The sequence below is a fragment of the Chlamydotis macqueenii genome, chromosome 24 (genome assembly GCF_036417535.1).
Source record: "Chlamydotis macqueenii isolate bChlMac1 chromosome 24, bChlMac1.mat, whole genome shotgun sequence".
Classification (NCBI taxonomy): Eukaryota; Metazoa; Chordata; class Aves; order Otidiformes; family Otididae; genus Chlamydotis; species Chlamydotis macqueenii.
This window is the reverse complement of record NC_141579.1, coordinates 6,419,640-6,445,385: the sequence shown is the minus strand read 5'-3', so window position 1 is coordinate 6,445,385 and position 25,746 is coordinate 6,419,640. Positions and strand designations below refer to the sequence as shown.

Below are 25,746 nucleotides of genomic sequence, written 5' to 3'. Positions count from 1 at the left end.
ACTGGAGCTGCACCGCACTTACCCTGTACTGCATGGCGGCTTATCCTGCTGGGCTGGAGCTGGGCTGGACTGGACTTACTGGTGAGTGGGTGCTGCTCACCTGCGGCCGCAGGTGCTGGCGGGTGTTGGTTCCCGGGACCCTGCTCCCATCCCAGCCCTCCCCGGGGCTCCGTGGGGAAGCGTGCTGTGCCGGCCGCCTGCAGCACGCGTTTGGTCCCCGGATGGTTTTGGGCTGCCCCCTCCATCCTCCCGTGACGTCCTGCCCAAGCCCCTGCACTGCCTGCAGCCCTGCTCACCTCCAAACGCCCCCGTATAAACATAACCTTTATTGCACACAGCGCTGGGTCTTTTTTCATAGAAAAAGGTATTAACACATAAGCATTTGCAAATTGAAGCAACTCCTGTTGTTTTCAGAACAGTAAAACAGCATGCAATGTCTTGGAGACGTTCCTTTTCAAAACCACCAACAAGATCAGGGAAGAAAAAAAAAAAGAAAAAAAAAAAGAAAAAAAAGGTCGCTGAGTCTTTCCTTGTGCCCCTTCCAAAATGATGTGAAATATATATATGTTTACATATATATTATATTTTTAAATCTGTAACATCAAATTCTTTGTGCCCTGGTTTCTTTTTCTGTTCGGAGAAGAAGAAAATAGCTTCATTTATACAAAAGAGTTCATCATGTACAAGTTTGTTAATTAAATAGAAACGGGAAACGAGCAGCGTCCATTGCGGGCGGTCTCTGGTGGGTGCCCTACACCAGCGTGTAGGACTTGGAGTAGGCTCCGGCCCCCTGTTTTTGAGACCTGCCTACGCCCGATGTGCTCATTTCTAGGAGCGAGTCCCTGGAGCCCCCCACTTTGGAGGGGACGGGCGCCCGCGCCTCGGCGGCGCTGGCGGGGGGCTCGGCGCTGGGGGCTGCAGGAGCGGCGCTGGCAGCGGGCGCAGCAGCGGCGCTGGTCGTGCCGGGCATGGGGAGAGTCCGTTGAGGTAAGGTGGTTGCGGCGGAGGCCGGGGGTGGCAAGCCCAGGGGCTTGCTGCCGGGCTCCAGCGTCATGTGCCGGGCTTGCGCGTGGTAGGCCCGGGCGAGGTTGCGGATGGAGGCTTCCCGCGGCGGCACCACGGGGCAGGGCTCGTGGCTGTCGGGCTTGCGGAAGAAGGCCTCCGACTTGACGTAGAGCGGGAGGTTGCAGTAGTCGCCTGCAAGGGGAAGGGAGGGGGGTGAGGGTCCGGAGCGGCCCCCACCCTCCACATGCTTAACTTTATATAAAACATGCGCTGTAATCAGTCTATAAATGGTCACAGTCTCTGCAACACAACGGGTGGAGCACGTCACACAGTGTATCGGCTACAGAATATGTTATCAATGTTAGAAAACTAAAGGCGGTAGTGTTAGCGTGTAATATTTGTGATGTTACCGTACTATGTACTGTAAACTACATGTTTATAAGCTACATAGGAAATATTGTCTTATAGACTACGCTATGGAAAATGTACTACAGCTGTGCAGTGTCTAATGTGGGTAGTGCAAATGTACTATTTGAGCTCTGCTGATTGTCGCTCATACCGTAATCCGTGTAGGTATGCACGGTATTATGGGCTGTAGCTGACACTGTGCGTAACGTAACAGAGATCTGGTTCCAACTCAAGCACGGTGGCTGAGCTGGAAGCAGAGGACGAGAGGCTTGGACAGCTCCGTTGTTGGACGCTATTGCATCGGCTCTAGCGGTGAAAGCCAAGTCCTGCCTGGATGCGTTGCTTCCTACTGCCGGAGACGGTGTGACACAGTCCAAGCGGTGCGACACAGCGTGTAGCACCAGAGACGTTTCTGAAGCCACGGACGCTATCGGCCCTGGGCGGATCAGGGCTGTGGACTTGTCTCACCGCTGCGGCAGAAGGGACGGTTGGTGCTGTCTCCATCGCAAATGGTGTACTGTATGGGCTGTGTTACAAAGGCGAAGGAATAAATACCAAATAATGGGATGGAAGGGGAGGAAGACTCAATAAACAACATGAGGGAACACTGACTCATGACAAGAAACAAAACAGAAAAGAAAGGAGTACTAATTAAAAAAAAAAGGATGGTACGGAATATTAAATAATATGAAGGCACGGGAAGGAATATTGAAGAATATCAAACAGCAGGAACAACTACGGAAGTCTGAGAGGAAATGAATGGATATGGCTAAATCTGAAGGAGTACGGACTAATACGAAGGAATACAAAGGAATACAGAATAATAGGAAGGAATGGGAGGGAGAACTAAAGCGTAAGAAGGAAGAGGAAGCCCTACTAAAGAACACTAAAGAACGGGAAGCCCTACTCAAGAATACGAAGGAATACTAAAGATTAGAAAGGAAGGGGAAGGAAGACTCAAGAATTTTTAAGAACACTAAAGAATTGGAAGAAATTCTTAAGAATCCTAGAGAATGGGAATGAAAACTAAAGAATACTAAAGAATACAAAGTAGTACTAAGAAAATAAAAAAAAAAAAAGGAAGGGGAAAGTGCTAAATAACAGAAAGCAACACTAAAGAACAGGAAAAAAATACTAAAGAATAGTAAAGCGTGGGAAGGAATACTAACGAATGGACTGAAATGCCAAAGAATACTACTTAATAGCAAGGAATACTAAAGAATAGGAAGAAGTACTACGGAACACACACTAGAATGGAGAAAGAATGCTAAAGACCGGGCAAGAATCCTAAGGAATACTAATGATGCGGTGAGGAATACCGAAGAGAGGGGATAAATATGAGGGAATACTAATTAATAGCAAGGAATACTAAAGAATACTTCGGAATGGAAAGAAGTACTAAGGAATGGGCAGTGATACTAAGAAATGTGAAGGGATATTAAAGAAAGGGAGAAAGCATGAAGGAATACTAAAGATGCAAAAGAATACTAAAAAATAAATAATTTGAAGTGTGAATACGTACTGTTGTACACAAAAGAATGTGAAGGAATACTAAAGAATGGGAAAGAACACTAAAGAATGTCTCAGAATGGGAACAAGTACTAAAGAATAATAAAGAATGGGCTGGAATGCTAAAGAATACTAATTAATAGCAAGGAATACTAAAAATTCACAAGGAACACTCAAGAATAGGCAGGAATACGAAGGAATACTAGTCCATGGCAAGGAATACTAACAGGAAAGAATACCCGAGAATACCTGACAATGGGAAGAAGTGCTAAGGAATGGGAAGGAATACTAGAAAATAAGAAGGGATACTAAACAATTGGGAGGTCTGCTAAAGAAGAGTAAACGGCACGAAATACTAAAGAGCAGGAAGAAATAACAAATACTACTACTTAATAGGAAGAAATACTAAAGAATGGGAAGAAGAGCTAAATAAGACTTGGGAATGGGGGAAAGTACAAGGGACTACTAAAGAATGGGAGAGACAATACTAAAAATACTCAGGAATAGGAAGAAGAATCAAGTAACACAAATAAATGGGAAGCAATAACAAAGAACAGGAAGGATTACTAAAGAACAGAAAAGAATACTGAAAAAACAACACTAGATAAATGCCAAGGAATACTGAGGAATGGGAAAGAATGCTCAAGAACATTAGTTAATGGCAAGGAATACTAAAGAGTTAGAAGGGATACTAAAGAAGGGGAAAAGATACGAATGAACAGCAATGAAAAAAGAACAGTAAAGAAACATGAGAAATACTAAAAAATACCAAACTCGGGAAGGGGAAGAGGTAGTAAGGGATACTAAAGAATGGGAAAGACTGCTAACAAATACTAACTAAGGGGAAAGAATACTAAACAATGGGAAGAAACACTTGAAAAAATTTTTTAAAACTGTAATGCTAAAGAATGGGAAAGACTACAAGAAAAATTTAGGGATGGGGAAAAGTACTAAAGGATACTAAAGACTGGGAGGCAATACTAAAGAATACTAATTAACAGCAAGGAGTATGAAATAGTTGGGAATAGGAAGACGTACTAAGGAATACTAATAAATGGGAAGGGATACTAAAGAATGGGAAGTAATACCTAGGCCTGGGAAGAAGTAGTAAGGACTAGGAAGAAACAGTAAAGAATGTGACAGGGTACTAAAGTATATGAAATAAATGGCAAGGAACAGTTAAGTCTGGGAAGGAATACGACAGAATAGGAAAGAATACGAAAAATGGGAAAGAATACTAAAGAACGCTTTGGAATGAGAAGTACTAAAGAATGATAAAGACTGGGAAGGAATAATAAAGAATACTTGGGAATGGGGAAAAAAAATAGAAAAGGAATACCAAAGAACAGGAAAGAATACGAAAAAAAATACTTGGGGAGAGGAATAAGTACTAAGGCATACTTAAAAAAAAAATGGGAAGGACTAATAAAGAATGGGAAAGACTACTAATTAATAGGAATAGATTTAAAGAATACTAATTAGATGGCAAGGAGTACGAAGGGATTTGAATGAATACCAAAGAATGGGAAGAAATAATAAAATACACTAATTAGTGGCAAGGAACACTAAAGAATGGGAAGGAATAATAAAAAAAATACTTGTAAATGGAAGCAGTATTAACAAATAATAAAGAAGAGGATGGCAGACTAAAGAATACTGATTAATAGCAAGGAATATGAACTAATGGAAAAGAATACTTGGGAGTGGGAAGAACAACAACTAAGGAATGGGAAGGAATACTAAAAAAAATGGCCAGGAACAGTAAAGATAAAAAATGGGAAGGAAAAAGTAAAGAATGGGAAAGAATACAAAGGAATACTAATTAATGCCAATGAACACTAAAGAATGTGTAAGAATACTAAAGAATGCATGGGTACGAGAAGAAAAAGTACTAAGGAATACTAAAGAATGGGAAAGAATACAAAAAAAATATGGGAATGCGAAGAAGTACTCAGGAACACTAAAGAACAGGAAGGAATAAAAAACCTAATGGCAAGGAATACGAAGGAATAGGAAGAAACGCAAAAGAATACTTAGGAATGGGAGGAAGGACTAAGGAACAGAGAGAACCGGAAGGAATACGGAATACTGGCAAGAAGCAGAATGTGGAGAAGTGCTCAGGAATTGAAAAGAACACAGATGACTCCAACAGAAAGCCTTACAAACCCTACGAAGTGAACACGCGTGAGCCCAGGGTGCTACTGAAAGGTCAGTGCCGTGGCGGGCGGCAGAGAGAGAAGCGTTTCCCACCTCCTCTCCTGCCCTCCGCAGCAACTGTCCCTTTCAGTAGCTTTTTTTCTTTTTTTTTTTTTTTATTTTTCTCTGCATTACACAGCACATAAAAGAGGAAGCACACAGCTAAAGGCCAAGCACGCGTGTACGTACTCTTGCTGGCACGGTGCGGGATGGGGACGGCCACGCTCTTGCCCCGCTCGCTGTCCTGGGGTTTGGGCGGGGAGGCCGTGAAGCGGCAGATGCCGGGCTCCGACGGGGTGCTCATGGAGGTCATGCTGTCGGCGTTGTCGGTGGTGCCGGTGGTCATCTGGTCCGAGGAGCTGTCGGAGATGAAGCACTCCGTGATCTCAAACTTGGCGTGCTGCAGCTGCTCCTCCAGCTTCGCATGCTCGTAGGCGCGTGCCAGCTCCTCGTAGGTAGACGAGGCGCTCTCCGTCGACACCATGCTGTTCCGACCCTTGTCTGTGGAGGAGAGGACGCGTCACGTACCTGGGCGTTTTCCTCCCTGGCCGGGGAACGCTGCTGTCGCTCCCGCGCAGCGCTGGCGTACCCGTGTCCTGAGAGAGGCTGGCGCTGTAGCTGTCGCTCTCGGTGACCGTGATGCCGTGCTGGGATCCCACCGTCCTCCAGTCAGAGGTGAGGGTCCGAGCGGGGGTGGACGCCTGGCACTTGGTGAGGGTCCACTGGCTGGAGTACCGGTTGCGGGTGCTGTGCGCGGACTTCACGCTCTTCCTTGACACGGGGTCTAAGGCACAAAGGTGACAGAGTCACAGCGGGTCCGTCCCAGAGACAGCCAGGCCGCTGTCCCATCTCCCTGCAGCGCGCTCTGCTCCTCCTGCCTTCCCCTCTGGAAGGGGACGTGCGGGGAGCGGCCAAAATGCCCCTGCGCTGTCAAATGGCAGGCGGGGGGCTGCGGGCAGCGCTGGCCTCACCCACACTTGCCTTGCGCCCACATCTGCAAGCACCCAGCAAACCCAGCTCCGTCCCACGCGCCCGCAGCCACTTACTGGTGCCGGGGCGGATGTCCGACATGTCGATGAGGGGCCCCGTGTTCTGGATCAGAGCAGGGTGATGCAGCGAGACGCCCGTGCAGAAGCTCTGGGGGTTCACCGCCTGACTGAACTCCGTGTCGGTCACCGGGATGGTGGCTTTGTCGTCCCCTGCGGGAAGAAGCTGGAGCTCAGACCTTTTTCCAGCCAGGAGTTCGCTGTAGGTGCCCGCTAGCCCACGCTCAGCACACCCACGGGATCCCCTGGCTTCCCTGCCGTGGGACGCTCTGCTGCAGGGTAGGAAGGGGACAGCCCGGGGACAGCGCAGGCGTCTCGGGGCCAGACGGGACGCTGGCCCACAGCCCTTCCCCGGGCCCCGCGCCGCAGGGTGCTTACCCAGCTGTTTGATGCCCTCCTTGTCCTCGATGAGGAGCTGCACACGCGGGATGTCGATGTGCAGTCGGGGGCCCTGTGGGGGACCCTTCACCGGCGTGTCGAAGCTGCGGTTATTCTTGCTGTGAGGTGAGAGGGGACGCAGGCCCGGCAATTACCGGAGAGAGCCCCGGCGGCTCAAGCACAGCGGGGACCGGGGCTTTTTCGCCGGCCGGCCCAGCCGGGGCTCAGCTCTCCAGCGAAGCCGCTCTCCCTGAGGCGAGCTCCAGCACGGGTGCGGGATGCACCTGCCCCAACCCGCCAGCCCCCATCAGGCTGCTCTGCCGCAGAGAGGCTGACACAACCTTGAGCTCCGAGCCCAAGAAGGTCTGAGAGCGAGCCAGGGCTGAACCCAGGCTTAAAAGCATCCAGGATTGCGCCCACCACCCAGCGTCCACGGCCTCCCCAGCCTCCGCCAAGCGCTTGCAGCTCAGAGACCTACCTGATCAGCATTTCGGCCAAACTCTTGGCGTCTGCATGGGACACAAAAAAACCAAGAAGGAAGCTTTAAGAGAGCTGCTCAGGGCATAATGAGCCAGTCCAGGAAAGCACGGCTCCGCAGCCCCATCCTGTGCGCTGTGCCTCTGAGCCCCATCTCACCTCGAAGCCTCTTCAGCCGCTTCTCCTTCCTCTTCTTGCGGATGATGAAGAGCAGGGCCACTCCCAGTGTGGCCAGGATCACGGGGCAGGCGATGGTGAAGAGCTTCTTCACATCATCACCCTCCCCTTGGGCAGACTTGATGGGGGGGATGGTGCCTAGGGCAGAGCGCGGGCGGGTGGGCGGCCAGCGCTCCCAGGAGCCCCCCGCCTCGGCAGCACGGCCCCCGCCCCGTCCCCCCCCACTCACTGCCGTCGTAGTCCAGCGTGGCGAACTGCGTGGTCTCGTTGCCGCAGCCGGCGCTGTTGCAGGCCTTCATGCGGAGCTCGTACCACGTGGCCTCGCGCAGCTCTGTCAGGAAGACCTCGCCGGAGCTGTTGGTGCGGAGGCTCTGCCACACCCAGTTGCCCTTGGGCCGGTACTCCAGGACGATGGCGGTGATGGGGCAGCCGCCGCTGCTCCAGCCCTGAAGGTTCAGCCTGGCGTGCGTGGAGTTGATGTGCGTGAAGAGGTGCTGGTCCTTGCTGAAGGAGGGCTCTGCGGGAGAGGAGCTGTCAGCAGGGCTGCAGGGAGGGCACCGCAGCGGCCCAGGGACGCCGGGGCGTGCTCACCTCTGCCGTGGGTCTTGGCTTCGATGATCTCGCTGATGCGGCCGGCGCCCACGCTGTTCTTGGCCGCCAGCTTCACCTTGTACCAGGTGCCGCACTTGAGGCTCTCCAGCTTGAAGGAGCGCTCGGAGGAGCTGATGAACACGTCCTTCCACTCCTCGCTGTTGTCCACCGAGTACTGCAGCACAAAGCCTGCGGAAGCAAGGACGGGTCGGTCGCCTCCAGGCGGGCGGGCTGCCGGGGGGCGGCGAGCGGCGCCTGGGCAGGGCGAGGGAAGGGGTCACGGGCGGCACGCAGAGCCCACGGGGCGCCCCGCGCCCGTCCCAGGGACGTCCTGCGGCCGAGTCCAGCACGGCCTCGCGGTGCCAGGACCTCCCTTACACGGCGCGTCCTGCCCCGCTGCGTGCACGTGAACGGCGACGGAAACGCAGCCCTCTCCTCCTGCCCCACTGAGGTGGCTCAAAACAGTGAGCCAGAGCAGGCTACTGCGCCTGCTCACCCGAGGGCCAGGGATACACCGCCGAGAGCATCGGCGCCCCTCGGGGAGCGCGTCTCTGCTGCCCTTTGGGCCACGCAAAATCCCAAACTTCCACGGTGCCTTCATAGATCTGGTTCTTTCTGCAGAGTATTTTTTCCAGTTCTCCGACACAAATAACAGGGAAGAGCAGGCTTTCTGCCTTCGCCTGCGTGTCACCAGCTGCACGACGCAGCTCCAGGTGCCGATGCCATCCGGGTACCAGGACTGCGGCACCAAAGGACCCGCGCGATGCGCGCATCACGTCAGCTCTGTGAACACCCAGCTCCCGCTCGGGCAGAGCGGTGCCGAGGGAAGAGAGGCTTCTCACACATGCCAGCGCCGAGGCTTCCCCGTGGCTGGGGGACGGGGGTACCAGGAACTTCCACCCCCGGGCATATGCCAGGCCCGCCCACGGTGCCTGGAACCCTGGGGCCTGCCCCCAGTTATTTATTTATTTTGCGCATGCAGCATGTTTTTAATATTTCTAATCCAATTATAACCAAATTTATCAACAGAGTCTGCCAGAGTGAAAGGCTGCTGGCTGGGGAGATTTGCTCTTAATTACTTTCATGCTTTTAATTAATTGTAAGCCAGGTCTCCTTCCCCGCTTCCCGCTCCCCCTCCGCGTGCAGCTGTTTCAACGTATAATTCATGAGATGAATCAGAGCAGAAAGGAGGCCCTGGAAAGCAGGGATGCTCCTGGAGCCCTCCTGAAGTCCCCCATCTGCCAGGCGCGGGAGACGCTGGGAGACAGAGGACAAGCCCCGTGCCGTCAGGCTCAGAGCCACACCAACGCCGGGAGACATGGAGCAGCCACGGAGGCTGGCCCTGGCCACCAGCAATTAACGACTCGCCCTTCATCAACTGCTGCATCTTGTCTGAGGCACCTTCCAAGCCCCCTCGTCAGGACCCGCAGCCCTCCAACAAGCTCGGAAGCATCACCCTTACTCCGGAGCATTTCCGAGAGAGGGGGAAACCGAGGCACAGAGACAAAGCACGTGCGCAGCGCGCAGGGATGTGCCTGAAAACACGCCACGAGCCTCATCCTCCGGCTCCGGGACCAGAGGCACCCACAGCTCTGGATGGGGACGGGCACTGCGGTGCCGGCCCCGCAGCCCACAGCGGCCGTACCTCGGATGGAGCTGCCCCCGTTGTCCCCGGGAATCCACGTCAGCGTGATGGATGACGCCGAGGTCTTGGAGACGGTCAGGCGAGGCTGGTCCGGGGGCACTAGGCAGGAGGGAAACGCCTGTGAGCATCTCGCACGCACCGGCTGAAAGCGCCCCAAACTGCGCCCTCAAAAGAGGAAACACCAGCGAGATGTCCCGCTCAGCCCTGGGCCAGCGAGAGCCCCTCGCACGGCAAAGACCCCGCGGTGCTTCGCCCCGTCGATGGCCGCAGACGAGCAAGAGCGCAGGCGTGCTGCGCTGTCTGCCGAGAAAGAGCGTGACCGTGCCCGCGCACAGGCGCGGGACCGCGGGCCAACCCCTGCCAGCGGCCCTACCTTGCACCAGCAGGTTGATGATGATGGTGTCGAAGCCCCAGGTGTTGGTGGCGGTGCAGGTGTAGTAGCCGGAGTCCTCCGCCTTCACCGAGCGCAGCACCAGCGTGCCGTTGGCCTGGATCAGGCGATGGCCATCCACCGTCACGGGGATGGCAGAGTCCTCGCTGCCGGGAGAGGGGAGGGAGTGTCAACCGCCTGCGACGCGGTAAGGGCGACGTGGCTGGCACTGGCCCCCCGGCCCGGGCTGCGGCAGGGCTGGCAGCCCCCCGCAGTACCTGTCCTTGGTCCACTTGATGGCGGGGACCGGCTCCCCGACGGAGTTGCACGGCAGCCTGACGTCCTTCATCCACGGCGTGGTGACGGTGCCTCCGAAGGAGATGATCTTGGCAGGAGCTTGGGGGCAAGGGGGAGGTCAGCCTGGTGGGCAGGCCCCGTGTGCAGACCCCCGGCGCGTAACGAGAGCCGAGAGCCCTCGCCCGTCCCCTCTCTGCCCTGGGCACGAGTCACCCCGGCTGTCCCCTTGCCGCAGGCTGACACGCAGCGGCTGCAGCAAGCCCAGGGGCAGGGGACAGCAGAGCCGGGGCGTGCGGCCCCCCCGAGCCGGCGGCCCCCGCCGTACCTTTCCCAGCGGGCTCAATGGTGACTTTCTCGCTGATGTTGCCGCGGCCGGCGGAGGTGACGGCGGCCACCCAGAGCATGTACTGCTGCCCGCGGTTCAGGTGGGCGATGCGGTAGAAGAGCTGGTCGGGGCTGGTCTCGTACTCGCTGGGGGCCTGGCGGAGGGGGAGACGGGAGAAGGCACGGCCTCCGTGAGACCCTCAGCCCCATCGCTCTCAGCCCAGGCACCCCGGCAGTGGAGCAACGCCACCGAGGCGGCGAAAAACAAGCCGAAGCAGCGCCTGAGCTGTCAGCAAGCACAAGCTCCCTCTGGTCCAGCTGCCCACACCGGGGCATCCCTGGCAGCCTCCCAACATCCCAACCCGGGGCATCCCTCGCACCCCGCCGCCGCCAGGCTCCTGTCCTCGCTGGTCCCCCGGTCCCCGTCACCAAACCCAGCACTCCCCCGGGACCGACCCCCGCGGAGCTCCCCTCGCTCTCCGAGGGCCCGTGGCCGCCACCCCCTCGAGGTGCGCTGGGTTCGCTCCCGAGCGGCGGTTCACTTCTGCTCGGCGCCTCTCAATGCCAGCGCAAACCGGCTGGTGTCGTCATTTCTCCAGGGAGCCCGGGCCGGAGCCCGAGGAACAGATGGCTGCGACGGCAGGATTTGTTCCCGGGAAAGGACGCTTCCCCGGCCACTTGCCGAGCTTCAGCCGGGCCCAGGCGCCGAGGCGAGCCCCGGCCAGGCTGCCAAAAACCTTCTGCGGCCGCAGCGAGCGACCGAGGACTCCCGGAAACCCGGCATGGGCAGTGCTCTGGAGAGGGCTGGCTCGCTACGCGCCAGCGCTGGGGCTGGTCTCCATCGTCACATCATGGCCAAAGCTCGGGAAGGGCTGCCCTGCACGGCACCCAGCACCACGCCGGTGCCAGAGAGGGGACGGGAACGCCACGATCCCGCTGTCGTCATAGGGGATGGATGTGGTATTTACGCGTGCAAGCACGCGACTGCGCGCAGGTATCGGCGCATTCGCTGTCTTCAAACGCGTGCCCTTGCGGGGCCCGCAGAGGTAAAGGTCCCCCACGAGCAGACACCTATATGAATATTGCATCGTGTACATCATTTTTTGTACCCAAATGACAGTTTTGACAAGATGCCAAGAAAACAATATCGGATCCCAGCGGTTTTACCAGTTGCTTTGATGAAAAGATTACGTTGCCCTGGAAACCAGAGGCTCAGATAGTGAAATGAGTTTGAGAAGGAGCTTTTGATAAGCGCTAGTCAGCAGCCCTCCCATCAACCTCTCCCTCGCGAAGGAGGGACGGGGCCAGGTTGGATTTCTGTTTTACTTTCCGTCAGCTGCTGGCACCTTTCTCCTTCTGGAGCGAGCGCCGGGCAGGGGAGATGCTGGAGACGGGCGCTGGGACCGCAGTCTGACGTAGAGTGCCCGCAATGCGTGGACCTGGCCCAAGGGACCTCCGCTGCCTGGCACCAGCCCTCCCTCCCCTTCCCGCTCGGCCAGCCCGGCATTTCCCCGGCACACCCTGGCGATTCCGCAGCCCCGTCCCCATGCCGTACCGGCTGCCCCGAGCCGGGGCTGGAGCAGAAGATGGTGTACTTCCGAATGATGCCGTTGGGCTTGGCCGGCGGCAGCCAGGACACCACCACGCTGCTGGCGGACGACGGGACAGCCTTGATGCCGGCCGGGGGACCTGGAACTGCAGGAGGAGAGCGTGGCAGAGCCGGGGCTGGGATGTCTCTGCCCAGCCCGGCCAGGCGGCACCGCCCCACTGCAGGGCCGGCATCCCGACCGCGGCGGAGCTGCAACGGCGTTTCTGCTCCAGCATTGGGCGGGCGCAAGCGGGGACAGGTCTGCATGTGAGGTGTCACCCCACTGTCATCCCACTGTCTGTGGGACACCCCTCCATTCCCGGCCGAGCCAGAGGCAGCAGAGTTAATCGCAGCCCAGGCTCTGGTTTGGAAGCCATGATTGGCTTTTAATGGCCGTCTCCGTAATCTGCGAGCGGCTTGGCCTTACCCTGCCTGGTTGCGCCGCCCCAGCATCTGGCGCTGCCCACGGGCCCAGGAAACCGCTACCGAGTTAATGGCATTAAAGTAGGGCAGGCAGGGGCGTAAATATTTAAATATCTGCACTTAAGGAAAAGAAAAAAAAAAAAAAGGAGAAGGGAAACGCCCCGCCTATGGCTGCACACGGGGGGTTTCCTCCGCACCCCCACAGCCGCTCCGGCCCTTCCCTCGCCAGCACGGCAACACAACGCGCCGGGGCACGAGCAAGGGCGCCCGCCCGCGGGTTCGGCGAACCAAGAGGGAGCAAACGAAAAGGAAGGAGAAGCCCTGCCCACCCACTGCGGGGGCTGCGCAGCCACCTTTAAGGGCTCCGACTCAACACCCCAACCTTCGCATTTCTAACTAATGCGCTGCCGCGGTCTGTCAGGCGGGGTAAGAGGAGCACCGCTTACTGTCCTCCTTGGTCTGGATGTAGAGCACGCTGCTGCGGACGCCGTCGCCGGCCTGGGTGTAGGCCAGCACCTGCACGCTGTAGTTGGTGAACTTCTCCATGCCCCGCAGCTCCACTCGCTCCCGCGTGGTCGTGATGTTCTGCATCTCGCCCCACTCTGCGGGGAGAGGGGCCTGTCAGCGCCGCGCTGGGTCCCCCGCGTCACCCGCCCTCCGCGGTCGCTTACCTCCGTCCATGTAGAGGGACCAGAAGATGACCCGGTACCCCTTGAGCACGCCGTTGAGGGTGCTGCGCGGCGGCTCCGACCAGGAGATCACGGCCACGTCCGACGTGATGGAGATGGCCCGCACGTTCTCGGGGGGCTGGCTGGGAACTGCGGAGGGGACGGACGGGGGACCATGAGCAGGATGGAGGGGTGGCACGAGCCCGGCGGATGCCAGGCTGAAGCAGCCACGTCCCACGGTTCACGAGGCCCCACCGTGCTGCAGCCCCCTCTGCCCTGGCACTCAAGCCCCTGGAGCCAGTCCTGCCCGGCATGCGGGGCACCAGCGCCGGGCAAACACAGCAGTCTGGCTCCGACACGCAGCTTTGCTGGTCCCAGAGCACCGAGGCAGGCGCGACCCCGTGCTCGTGGGCCTGGGGACGCTGCCGGGACGCGGCCGTGCTTCCCAGCGAGAGGAGAGCGGGAGAGCCGGCTGCATGCGAGGTAATCAGATCCCATCGCCCCATAAGAGGTAACTCTAATTTTTATGAGCATTTAAATGCTAATACATCACCGTAACGATTGTCTTTGAAAATGATTATTGTTTCATATTACTTAGGTGCAAAAATACAAGCACCATGTAATTAGGGACAGAGTATAATAAACTAATACAGATAGTCCGTTTGAACAAAATGAAGGTAATATAATTACGGAAAAGACACTGTTGCTAGAACAGGGGCCCTTGAATACCCCAGGAGGAGTGCTAATGCAGCCAGGAAACGATCGTGGTTTGACAGGCTAACGAGAGCCTTAATTAAGTATGAAAAACTGCTGAGCAAACGTGCTGCAAAACTTTTTCCTCCTTGTTTTTAAAACGACTGAGGCCACACCAGCAATCTCTGCCGGACGGAAACCCCACCGGCGCTTCAGCAGCGTGTAAGTCCACCTCGCTGCCCTTCTCACTGCACCAGAGCCCGGTGCCACCGCTGTCCCCACGACTCCTCCCCAGGGCAGCTGCGAGCCAAATGCTGCCGGAGGGCAGCACGCACCCCAAGAGCTGCTCGGCAAAGGGGGCGGCCCAGGGCGGAGGGACCTCAGCGGGGGCCGGGACCGCCTTACCGTCCTCCAGCGTGGTGGCGTTGATCTCGCTGGACGACGGCCCCGTCCCCGCGCGGTTGAACGCCTGCACCACCACCCCGTACTGGGCAAACTTCTTCAGATTGTCCAGCGTGTAGACCTCGCTGTCGCCCGTGGCCTTCATCTCCACGATGCTGTACTGGCCGTTGCTGCCCGGGCTGTTCTCCCGGTACCCGATCTGGTAGCCACGGATCACCCCGTTCTGCAGCTCCTTCTTCGGGGCCTGAGGAACGGGGGCGCGAGACGGAGCGGTGTCACACAGGGCTGTGCTGCCCAGCGAGCACGGCCCGGGGCCGGGGCACCATTCCCTGACGGGAGCAGCTCGGCGAGAGGAGGGAAAAAGCCCGGGTCTGACAGCCTTAAAGATGCGCGAGGCCAGGGCGAGATCAATCTTAACGCTATTGCTCTGGAGCATTAAGAAATCAATAGGGTTGGTTGCAAATTTATGTTACAAAGCCAGGGTGATCCGTCTCACCGAAATACTCTCAAAATGAAGTGACTTATCTTTCAAGTGAATCTGATTTTCCATTAATTTGTTTTTCAGTGCTTAAGGGGAGGGGGCAGAAGCTGGAACCTTAAACTTATTGACTTGCCAGCTCATTCCGAACTCCTAACTTCATAATCAATTTTATTTTTCACTACGCACCTTTGGAAAAATCAACCTGATTCTAAGTTTGATTGATCTTTGCTCAGACACTTTGCAACCCAGCGCCTCAGTTTTTACGTATTTATCCTGGCTCTCCCCACGGCCCCCCACGGACAAGCTATGAGATAACGAGCTCGTTATAAAACACGGTTAATACGGACCCCGTGCGAGGCAGCCGAGCTGCACACCCAGCCTTCAGGTTTTCACATCGCCTGGGAAATCATTCCCGGCCCTCGTACTGCTGACAAAACACCGGGTCCCAGGACAGGCTGCTGCCGCAGAGGCTCGGGACGGCGTTCGGCGCTGCCCGAGCCCCCGTGGCCAGGGAAAGCCCGCGCCCCACCCTCGCTCACCTTCCAGGTGACCTGGATGCTCTGGGACGTCATCGGCTGCAAGGTGACATCCATCGGCGGCCCGTCGGGAGCTGCAGACAAACAGACCCGAAAGAGCACGTTGAGAAGGGTCAGCGAAAGGGCCTCCGCGTCGGGAAAATACTCGGCTTCAACAGAACTCTGCCGCAGCCAGCTTCACCCAGGCTACAGCCCCTGCGTGGCCCGCGACCATCCCTGCCCGGCGCGCGTGCCGCGAGCAGCACCTGCTTCCTCCGTGCTGATGGTGAGCTCCTTGCTCGGCTCGCTGCGCCCGATCTTGTTGAAGGAGTACATGCGGATGCTGTACACCGAGGCCGGGTGGAGGTCCACGATGTTCGCCTGGTTGATGGTCGGCGAGATGTTGCGCGTAGACTGCTTAAAATCCCAGGAGTCTGGAAAAGCAGCGGAGTGAGACAGGAGCAGGGTCAGCACCCGAACCCTGCGGCACCACGGGGGCCGTGCTCGGGCAGGTGAAGTCCCCAGGCGCCTCCAGCTTTTGTCCCCCACCCCGCAGAGAGGTGCTGCTTCCCCCCTCCTTGCCATCGTTCACCCTGCGTTTGGCTTTCCACAAATGTTGTCTCTTTTAATATTCTCTTTCAAATGCTCCCATCCAACAGAAATTACCATATTTCATTAACGTTGCTCTCTCCTTTCTTCATCAAAGGAACCGGGATGCAGAATATTCCCTTGGAGGTGCCGGCCAGGCAGCCTCGCACCTGCCCGCGCAGCCCCCAGCCCCAGCGCCTGTGGGGTTGTGGCGGCGCGGGGAGGGGAGGTCAGGCGTCACCTACCCGACTTGTTCTTGTACTCGATGTCGAAGCCGGTGATGATGCTGTTGCCATCAAACCGTTGCGTCCATCGCAAATTCATACTCCGGGCCTTCACCTCGCGGATCTCCAGCTCCGGCGGGTCCGGGGGCTCTGGGGGAGACGGGGGTGGGTTAGGGACGGCAGGGAGAAAAGCCCCTGGGAGCAGGGGGATCCTCACGGCACGGGGGAATGAGTACCTTGGACGGTGAGCTGGATCAAGCCTCTGTCCTCGCCGTAGGAGTTGATGGCATGACAGGAGAAGAAGACCGAGTCCCCGCGGTCGGCTGGTTTCAGCTGTGAGCGGTTGAGGGAGAGAAGAGGAGCCGATTCAGAGCGAGCCACCCCGAGCCCCCGCCACCGCAGCCCGCTCCCACCACCGGCCCCGGCGGAGCTGTGCCTGCGGAGGCAGGTCACCCTCCGATCGCCCCACCTCCTGGCTCCGATCTGCCAGGATCTTGTTCTTTGAGACGCCCCTGGTGACGCAGAACACCTTCGCAACCAAAGCCCGCTGTGAGATTTACTGCAAAATCCAGGGGCTGGGTGTATGAGGCTGTTTTGTAACCGGCGTAATTAAAATCGGAAGCCCTTCTCCCGGCGCTGGCCCAGGGCGGCGCTAACTCTTACGCCGGTTGTAAGAGTCCAGGTGCTTCGCCTGGCTGCGCGGCAGCGCGCCGGGGCCAGGAGACCCCTGTCCCTCACCTTGAGGGTGGAGATGACCTCGTCACCGTTGTCCTTGGTGGTGATGGCATAGCGCATGTTGCGGTCGGGATCGATGACGGTGTCGCCCTTCTCCCAGCGGATGATGATGGGCCGCTCGCCCCGGGCGGTGCAGTTCAGCTCCTTGGTTTGCCCCTTGATGGCGATCGTGGTGTTGGGGTGGGAGGTGATCATGGCCGGGACTGCGGGGAGGCAGGGAGTCACCCGTGGGCTGGGGGACGGCTGGGTGCCACCTGCGGCTGCCCGGCCCCGGCACAGCCCCCAGAGCCCGCGGGGGAGATGGCAGGCGCAGGTCTCGCCGAGAGGCCGCGCGGCCCGAAGCGGAATCGTCTCGCTGCATTATACAGCTCAGGATCATAAAATAATGAAGCAGATAAATTTTATAATGCATAGCATTACACCGGGGTAGACAATAAAACGTGAAAGACAAATAACCGAGCGCACGCTGTAATGAAGAGAAAGCCTCCAGTCTGAGACGTGCGGGTATGAATTATTGACTAAGGTTTTACACTCCCGAGGATGAGAGGAAGAATGTTTTCCATCACGGATTTGCATAATTCACTGGTATAAACCTGGGCAGAATACAGAGCGCGATTCCACATCAGCAAGGCCGCCTTTGCAGTGCAGATACCAGAGATAGTTTGTTGGTTTTTTTTTTCCTCTCCATAGCCACCCCAAGAGGCAAACGAGGACGGTGGGATGTAATCGCTTCATAGGATTCCCATGCACAAAGCTCACCCAGCACATGATATTTAGGAGCACAACAGCATTTCTTGCTCCATTCTAGCCTTGCACAAGCAGTTACCAGCTCCTAGCATGAGCAGCTACCAGCGCATCGTTTTCCCTTTGTGAGAGTCTGACCACCCCGACTACGCCGGAGACACCGCCGAGCAGGAGGGCGATGATCAGCGGGGTCAGAGCAGAGAAGGGAGGGGGGCGCAGCACCCTCAGGGTGTCCCCTGTTGTTTGTAGAGTGCTCTGGGTTCTTCCTCTCTCCTCCGCTCCGAGCCGCCTCTGTTTATCCCCTCAGCAGATTCAGCGGCAGAGCACTGAGCAGGCGTTGGTGCACGCGTGGCCAGTGCACGCAGCAAGGCTGCCAAGTACGTGTCCCGCTGGCGAACAGCGGTTCCCGGACAGCAGCACCATCCTGCTCCATAACAACCCTCCTGGCTCCCCTCTCCCAGATAACACCCCTCCTGGCTCCCCTCTGCAAGGTCGCGTTCTCCCAGCTGTGTGCAGCTGGTAATTTCCCACAGCGGCCCTACACGGACCATCGCTGAAATCCCTCACACATGAGGATCGGGCTGCGGCACCCAGCGTGGCCACGTCCCGGCACCGCCGCAGCACCTGGTCTCCCATCCGGGTGCCGTCCGCGGCACGCAGGAGCGACGGGCTGCGGGGGCGAGGGCAGCCTGGGTAAGCAGAAAAAAAATGTAATGCATAAACAAACAGCAGCGCCGAGTCCCGCAGTAACGTACGGTAATGACAGCCCGCAAAGGCAACACACGCTGTTCTAATGGGGCACAAGAGGCTCTAATGAGCTACGACTTCACGGCTTTCTGTGGCAATGTAATTCAATTAACAGCTGAGGAAACCTTGCCTCCCACGCTGCCGGGATTCGCGGGGTGCGGGGCAGGTGCCCAGCCTGGCGCCCGCTGGCAGCACCCCCTGGCACCCCGGCCCCGAGGGGCACAGCCGCTGTGAGCCGGCGCCAGGACGGCACAGAGAGGGGACGCTGGGGCAGCGTGCGGACCCGCGGTGCGTCGCTGCCGGACCTGTGGTCCCGCGCTTGAGACGCCAAGAGCTGCAAGAAGCAGAGCAGGACCGCTCCTAGCTCTGCCCTGTCCCCGGCTGCGTGTCCGTCTCCCCCTGGCCCTGAGGCTTCTGCCCGCCTGCAGCCCGATGCCAGGGCTACGCCGAGGAGAGGGGCAAGAGTGGGAAGGGCCGGCCGAGCCCCAGGGTCCTGCACTCCGCGGGGTGAAGGCAGAGCACAGCGATGGCCTTGCACCTACCCTGGACCCGGGGCCGACACCGCTCTGCCTCCGAGCCAGGCTGGGGGTCTCACGCCCAGTTTTGGCGCTACCGTGAGACCTTGGTGGGCTCCTGCTCGCTCTCCCCGGCTCCTGCCACGCAAAGACCCTTCGTGGCGAGTGGCGGCCCCGGGAGAGGAGCTCCGTTTCAGGCTCTGCTTCGCTGAAACGCACTTATTGATGTTTGATTAAAAGCAGCTCCTTGGATGTAAACATATCAACTCCTCTCAATTGCCGGGGTCCCAGGAGGGCAGCAAGCAGCAAAACAAACTGAACGGCAACCCCAAGCAGCCCGGCAGGCAGCTCGGACTGGGCGCAGAGGCGGCACCTCCTGCGCACCGGTACCCAACGCTCGGCCCAGGGCCGTTCTGCCGCTTGCGGAGGGACGGCATCGCTCGGGACCGGGTGTGGGACCCTCGGGGGGCTGCGGGGATGCTCCCGGCTGGCTTGGCCCCCTCCCCGCATGCAGGGACATCAGCAAGGCTGGTTTCTGCCCACCGGCGCATCGAGCAGAGCACCAGGTCAGCGGTGCCGTGCAGACAGGCTTCCCTCGAGGACAGCTCGCTTCCAACGCTTTCTGCGCCCGCCCGGCCTCCCCGCGCCCAGCCCGCGCCGCCGCGCTCCCCCCGTGCCCACAGCCTTGTTAACAAGGCCCCAACAAGAGGCTGCTCCCGCTTGCTGGGCAGAGATAAGGCCGCCACAAAGGGAGACGGCAGCAGCCAATGCGCTGTGCCCTCCCGGGGCACGCACCGCTTGGCAGCCCGCTGGTGACAGCTGAATGGGAAGGGTGACAAGGGCTGCGCCCGCCTCCCGCGCCCCCCTCTCTCTTGTTTGGAGCCAGCTCTGTGATGTTAATTTGATTGTACCCGTTTCAGCTTCCCTTCTACACTGATTAGCCGAGTTCCACCTGAAGCATGAGATTAATTCCAATTGCACGGAAGCAATCAGTTATGCTCGCGCCGTACGGCACCGAACTTCCCAACGCGCCCGTCCCCGCGCCCCCACCGCGCAGGCAGCTGCCCCGCTCCCAGCCCTCGGCCGGACCTGCTCACCGCCACAGCGCGGTGCCAGGGAGTTCCAAATAGAAGAGCCCCCGTTCCAGCAGTCCCGGCACCCCCGAGGACACCACCCTCTCCATCCCTCCGGCTCTGCTCCTGACACCCGGGGAGGCGAGCAGCCATGTGCTAAACGGCGTTTATCACGCGCCGGTGCTCTCCTCACCTGCGCCCAGCCCAGCGAGCCATCCCCCCGGGTGCGCGCTCGCAGCCTCTGCCATCCACCGCCTTTCTCTCCGCAGCGTGCCTGACCGCACGCCAGCAAGTTTCTTTCCGAAGCAGGGAAGGGCGCGGGAAAGCCTCAGCCCCACGCGCCGCGCTGCCGGCCACGGCCGCGGCCCCGGCTTCCCTTCCCGTGCCGGTATAAGCGCAGATGGGCGCCTTTCCTCACCCACCACCTCACTAAAGCAGTGGCCAGCTCCTCCTGGCGCTGGCGGGACCAGCCCGCGGCGGTGGGGAAGGGGACACGTGGATGGGGGCTGGCCGCCGGGGCTGCTCCCCTCTCCCTGCTGCCGGCCAGCGCGCGCTGTTTGAGCTCCGATCAACTTTCATCGAGCTCCATCCGCAGCGGCCTGACTTTCAAGGAAAGGCGGCGCTGATCTCGCTGTAATTGGCCTGACATTTCACTAAACAAACAAAAAACCAAACGCAGAACAAAACAAAGAGCCCCATACCCTGCTTAATTGGCTGCGGCGCTTCGTCTACCTCTTCACCCAAACCTTTTCAAAGGCTTCGAGGTCTCCAGGAACTGGAGAAGCGCATGCATAATAAGGTTCCACGCCATCCCAGTCAGCAAGCAACCTGTCCTGGGATGCAATTACAGCAGATCGCGGGGACCAGCCGACAGCGCGGGCCGCGAGGCTTCCGCGCGCTCACGCAGGATTAATCGCCCCGGCTTTGTACCTGCGCCTCATTGAAGTGCGGCTTTTGAAGTCGCTCGTTTCGATTCATCAGCCGGCGGGATAAATTAAACAGCTGACAGGGAGGGGAGCAGAAACCCGGGAAAGCAGGGGCTGCCGGGCAGGGGAGGCAGCAAGGGCGCTGCCCGAACCAGAGCCGCTCTCTCCTTGCCTCGTCCTGGGCGATTCCCTGGGCGCGAGGCCCTGGCCCGGAGACGGGGAGGGGGGTGCCCCTGCCCAGGGGACGAGCAGGGCGGCGGTGGCTCCCACAGCTCCATCAGGGCAGAGTTCGGCCCCGCTGAGCTGAGCCCCGAGCAGGGAGCGGCTGCCAGAGCGAGCGTGACCGGGCTTGGTCCCCTCTCCACCTCCGTTTTGAGGTCTGAGCACCCAGGGCGGCAACAACCCAAACAAACAGAGAGGAGCTGGAGGTCATGCATTCTGCTGAGAGCTACAGGAGAGGAATCCGATAACAAGCGCAGCTCAAACACGCTGTCTGACAACGCTTCCCGGCCCACCCCTGTCAAATTAGCAAGGCGATTTCCTCTCCTCCTGGACGATGTAGATTGATTGCTGGGTTTTATTAAGGACAAAGTGCGTTTAGTAGCAGAAGGGAAGCGTGTCCCTGGAGGAGGGGAATCAATGCCCTCACTGTGCCCCATGCATCCATCGTGGGGACGCGCGGTGCCAAGGGCAGAGCCAGGCTGGCACGGCAGGGACCCTCCGCGCGGAGGAGGGGGCCGCGCCGGACCAGGCTCTGCTGACCAGCACCCACCCCGTGGTCACAGCCGCCCTCACCGCACGCGGGGCACGCGCCAGCCTCCGCTCCCCGCGGCCGTCCCGCACCGCGCCAGGGCGGGTCCCCAGCCCCTCGCCATCCCCGCGGCCCTGGCTACTCACTCTTCACGGTGAGAAACATGGACTTGCTGATGTCCGTGCCCACCCCGTTGCTGGCCTGGCAGAGGTAGTAGCCGATGTCCTCCTCCAGCACGTGGCGGATGAGCAGGGAGCTGTTGGGCAGGATCTGGATGCGGCCCGTGAGGGGGATGGGGTGGTACTGCTGGGGGTTGCCGCTTCCTAGGAGGGGACGTAGAGACACAGCGCTCAGCCAGGCAGAGCAGCGCTTGTCAGGCTGGGTGCTGGGGTGGCCGTGCCGAAGGGGACTCTCCCCCGCCGCACGGAGGGCCCCACACGCTGCCTTGTCCCGCCCCTACCTTTTGCGTGTTTCCACATGACTTTCGGCGGGGGGTACCCGTCCACGGAGCAATTCAGCACCCCGGCTTTGCCGTAAATGCCATCTTGGTTGTTGGGTTGGACCACGAAGCGAGGAGGCACTGAGTAATTCGAGAGAAAAGGCCATCCATCAGCAAAAACCCCGTCGCCTCCTTGCAACTCCTCCCTGGCCGTGGGCACGCGGGTGCCCTGTCCCGCCCCGCTCCTCACCCTCCCACCTGCAGTGCTCCGGCGACCAGAGGACACCATTCTCTCCCTCTGGCCTTGCCGCTTTGCTCCCTGCTGCCCTACCCCTCTGTCACCGCTGCCCTCCCGAGCGTCGGGGACCGGGCCGGGCACGCGGTTGGGTCGGCCCCGTGGCGCTCACCCCGCACGATGAGCTGCCGCTCCCGGCTGACCGTGGCGGCGTCGTTGCTGGCGATGCAGGTGTAGTTGCCGTTGTGCTTGAGGGAGACACTGGAGATCTGCAGGGAGCTCATGAACTCCTTGCTCTCGATGGTGACGCCGGAGCCGGAAAGGATGACGTGGCCGTCCTTCCTCCAGGTGATGTGGATGGGCATGTCCCCGGAGGAGACCACGCAGGGGATGTAGAGGAGCTGCCCGATGGAGGCCGGCGGGAACTCGAAGGGCTGGATCAGTGGAGGGACTGCGGAGGGGAGAGGCAGAGCACGCTGAGAGCCCGTCCGGGAAAGCCTTCCTCCAGCAGGGACAGGCCGCAGCGGGGTTTGGGGGAGACGCAGCCCGGACCGGCTGTCCAAAAACCAGGTAGGCTTTTGTTCCAGGAGGAACGCAGGCAGGGGAGCGCGGGAGGTACTGCCGAGCGGAGGACAGCAGGGAGACGTCTCCCACCTGGCAGGGGGACGGAGGAGCGCCGACCTCCCGGGCAGAGCGGGCCCTGCTCTGGGGAAAGCCCTGGCCGACCCTGCTGCACGCACCAGCCGCAATTCCACCTCAGCGTTTATCCGCTCGCAGAAAAGCAATTATTAGATGGATGCTTTTCTTAAAGGCACCGGATTCAGAACCAGCCATTATCTTTCTGATAACTTAATTAGGCAACCGCAGCATCTCTGGCAACGTGGGAGGGGGAAGAAAGCAGAGAGAGGGAGACAATTAGCTTAACAAGGCTCAGCACCTGGTAGATGAGATCCTCTTTCCGCAGCCTCCGTAATTAAATTAGCAGGCTGCCGATTGTCCCCTCGGCAGACATCAGCTGCCCTCTCGTACAGGCGCGGGAGCGGACCCTGTCCCGCCACGCGCCGCCCTGGGCTCCCATCTCCGCCCCACGCCCAGCCCGGTGCGTGGAGCAAGCGGCAAGGCAAGGCAGACGGACGTGGGCACGGCCGGCCCCTTCGCCGGCTACGGCGACGTGGCTCGAGCTGCCAGAGCCATGGAGCCGGCGCTGCCTGCTTTTCATAATTAATGAATAATTAATTGGGAATGCACCGCAGTCTATTGCGGAGCAGGGATGAGATGGTGGATCTGCGCCTCTCCAAACACACCCCGCCGGCCGCTTCCGAGCTGCCAGGAGAAGGGCAGGCTCCCTCCACAGAAGAGCGGAGAAGAGGCCCCAGCAGCACCCCGGGGCGGCCGCAGCATCCCTAGGGAGCCAGGAGGAGCCAGGGTCCCCCGGCTGAGCAGCAGCAGCAGCTGAACCCGGGCAGGAGGTCCCTTGACGCAAGGCGGGGAGCGGGGTGGGGGCTGCCTGGGGGAGCAGCGCCGGAGCGGAGCTGTAAAGCTTTTACTACCGCGCGCTGGGAAAGAGCGGCGTAACTCACTGGTGGCACTTAACGTGGTCGCCAGGCACGCGCAGCAATAAAAGCTTTACGGTGCTGCGTGCCGTCCTGCGCTCCTCGCGGCCACGGTTATTCACTCACAGCTAGCTCCAGCTGCCTTCTAGGTCCTTCGCGATTCTCTTCCACGGGCTTGTTATCAGATGGCCAGAGCAAATAAGGAATCCAGCAAGCGAGGCCGGGCGTAAATCTCCAGCAGCCGCGCCACAGGCGGAATGAAGATGCCTGGCCGCGGCAGAGCGGCGTGCCACCGGCCCTTGCCGTGCTCCCACCCGCTCGCCTTCCTCAGCCTGTCGCCAGCCGCTAAACAAGGCAGTAAATTCCGATTTGGAAGGGCTCGCTTCCAGAACATACAGCTCCTCGGCTGAACTTCAGCATCCTGCGTCCTCCCATGGCACCACCTCCCAGTGCCCGACAAAGCAAATCCCTTCCCTAACTTCACGTGCACGCGTCCCTGTAGGCACGCTCTCCACACCAGCCCTGCTGTCCCTCCCACCCCAGGAGAAGACCTGCATTTCCCCAGCTCTGGCCTCTTCTCAAGCCCCGGGGCTCCCAATAGACGGGGATTTTGGGCCAGGGGAGGAAAGCGGGGCTGGCTGTGCCCCGCGCCGCGGACCCCGGGGGGAGAAGCCCTCTCCGCAGCGCCCTTGGACGGGTTGTCCGCAGCCTGCTCCTCCCTTGGCAAAGGCTGGGAGAAGAGCGTCAGCTAATCAAGTGGTAGCATCCATAATCAGCTTGCTGCACTCTCCTGCTAACCTGATTCCTGATGAGAAAATGGTGGAGGGGAGGGGAAGGGAGGGGAGGGGGACGAGAGTGAAATCCAGTCCCTAAACACCCCGCTGGGCGAGGCGGAGGACAACAATTGGCCAGCTCCGTCCCCAGCGCGGCTGTGTTTGTCCGAATGATTTACCGCACGCGCCGAGCGGCGACGGGCAGAGAGGACCCGACAGCTCTGAGGATGGGAGATAGGGGAGCGGCGCAATCTCAGCGAGTCACTGGGAGGGAACGCATCCGGCTCAATTCATTAGGACTGATCGCTCCCTCAATGGGCCTGAATAATTGATGGCCTGGAGAAGCTTTTAAGATGTTCTGTGCGCTTGGAAGACCGAGAGTATTATTTTTTTAAAAGCTAACACACACAGGAAAACATTGGCGAAGGTGATCCGCGCAAAGGTTAGACGGTTTAATACGTTATGTTTACACCGTAAATCCTTGCTCCGCCGCTTGTCGCGGGAAATGGATACGGCGTGGCTCAGGGCAGCGCGCGCAGGCAGGACCAGGGAGCCGCTCCGGCAGGAGCCCAGCCGGCTCCCCAGCGGAGCGCGGCCACAGCCTGGCCGCGGAGGCCCCCGCACGACGCTTCCCCGCCTCCGTCCCACAGCAGAGACGGCCCCAGCGCGACCCGGAGGGCCTCTCCGCCCGCTTACCTTTCACCGTGACGTGGACGCTCTGGCTGATGGAGAGCTGGGGCTGGATCAGCACGCTGCACAGGTACTCTCCCTCATCCATGCCTTTCTGAACGTCCATCAGCTTGAGAGTCCCGTTCTCAAAGACCACTTGGCGGTGGTTGTCGGGCAGCAGCAGAGAGTCCTTGTACCACTTGATGGAGTAATAGGGGTACCCGATCACCCTGCAGTTGATGAAAGCGTCCCTACCCGCTACTGCCGTTATGTTCTTCATCGCCCGGATGCTCGGGGGACCTACGTATTGGGGAGGAAGAAAGAGGCAGGCTAGGTTAATTCCGAAGGGCGGTTCGCTTGCACGCATATCTGCCCCTATTTCGGAGCGAGCTTCGCAGGCAACGCAGGTGACCAGAACAGCCAGGACCCAGCCTGGTTTTGGCAGAGGAGCAGGCACAGGCTCCCCTCTGAGCGCACACGGGGAAAGCCGCTCGTTGGCCGCGGCCTCCAGCCAGAGCTGCTCGCACACCCCTGCGACGGCCCCGCTCCCGAGGGGGCCTGCGGGCCCCCAGCGTGGCTGC

General features: G+C 59.2%; 1 protein-coding gene across 2 annotated transcripts in view; it reads right to left on the bottom strand.

Annotated features, from left to right (window-relative positions):
- Window positions 1-311: 311 nt before the first annotated feature.
- The window catches only part of DSCAML1 (DS cell adhesion molecule like 1), a 91,213-nt gene continuing 65,778 nt past the window's right edge, over window positions 312-25,746 (bottom strand). For both annotated transcript variants that reach the window (XM_086766094.1, XM_086766095.1), the window contains 26 exons: window positions 25,193-25,465; window positions 22,343-22,621; window positions 21,957-22,076; window positions 21,643-21,819; window positions 16,744-16,943; window positions 16,242-16,338; window positions 16,027-16,155; window positions 15,460-15,627; window positions 15,218-15,288; window positions 14,201-14,441; window positions 13,106-13,252; window positions 12,881-13,036; window positions 11,979-12,118; window positions 10,425-10,578; window positions 10,081-10,198; window positions 9,806-9,969; window positions 9,433-9,531; window positions 7,788-7,976; window positions 7,426-7,713; window positions 7,179-7,334; window positions 7,021-7,051; window positions 6,543-6,661; window positions 6,165-6,317; window positions 5,708-5,902; window positions 5,308-5,619; window positions 312-1,197 (listed from right to left, as the gene is read on the bottom strand). In XM_086766094.1, coding sequence (XP_086622220.1) covers window positions 752-1,197; window positions 5,308-5,619; window positions 5,708-5,902; window positions 6,165-6,317; window positions 6,543-6,661; window positions 7,021-7,051; window positions 7,179-7,334; window positions 7,426-7,713; window positions 7,788-7,976; window positions 9,433-9,531; window positions 9,806-9,969; window positions 10,081-10,198; window positions 10,425-10,578; window positions 11,979-12,118; window positions 12,881-13,036; window positions 13,106-13,252; window positions 14,201-14,441; window positions 15,218-15,288; window positions 15,460-15,627; window positions 16,027-16,155; window positions 16,242-16,338; window positions 16,744-16,943; window positions 21,643-21,819; window positions 21,957-22,076; window positions 22,343-22,621; window positions 25,193-25,465 — 4,622 coding nt within the window. In that variant the 3' untranslated portion in view covers window positions 312-751. The remainder of the gene's footprint in view (window positions 1,198-5,307; window positions 5,620-5,707; window positions 5,903-6,164; window positions 6,318-6,542; window positions 6,662-7,020; window positions 7,052-7,178; window positions 7,335-7,425; window positions 7,714-7,787; window positions 7,977-9,432; window positions 9,532-9,805; window positions 9,970-10,080; window positions 10,199-10,424; window positions 10,579-11,978; window positions 12,119-12,880; window positions 13,037-13,105; window positions 13,253-14,200; window positions 14,442-15,217; window positions 15,289-15,459; window positions 15,628-16,026; window positions 16,156-16,241; window positions 16,339-16,743; window positions 16,944-21,642; window positions 21,820-21,956; window positions 22,077-22,342; window positions 22,622-25,192; window positions 25,466-25,746) is intronic.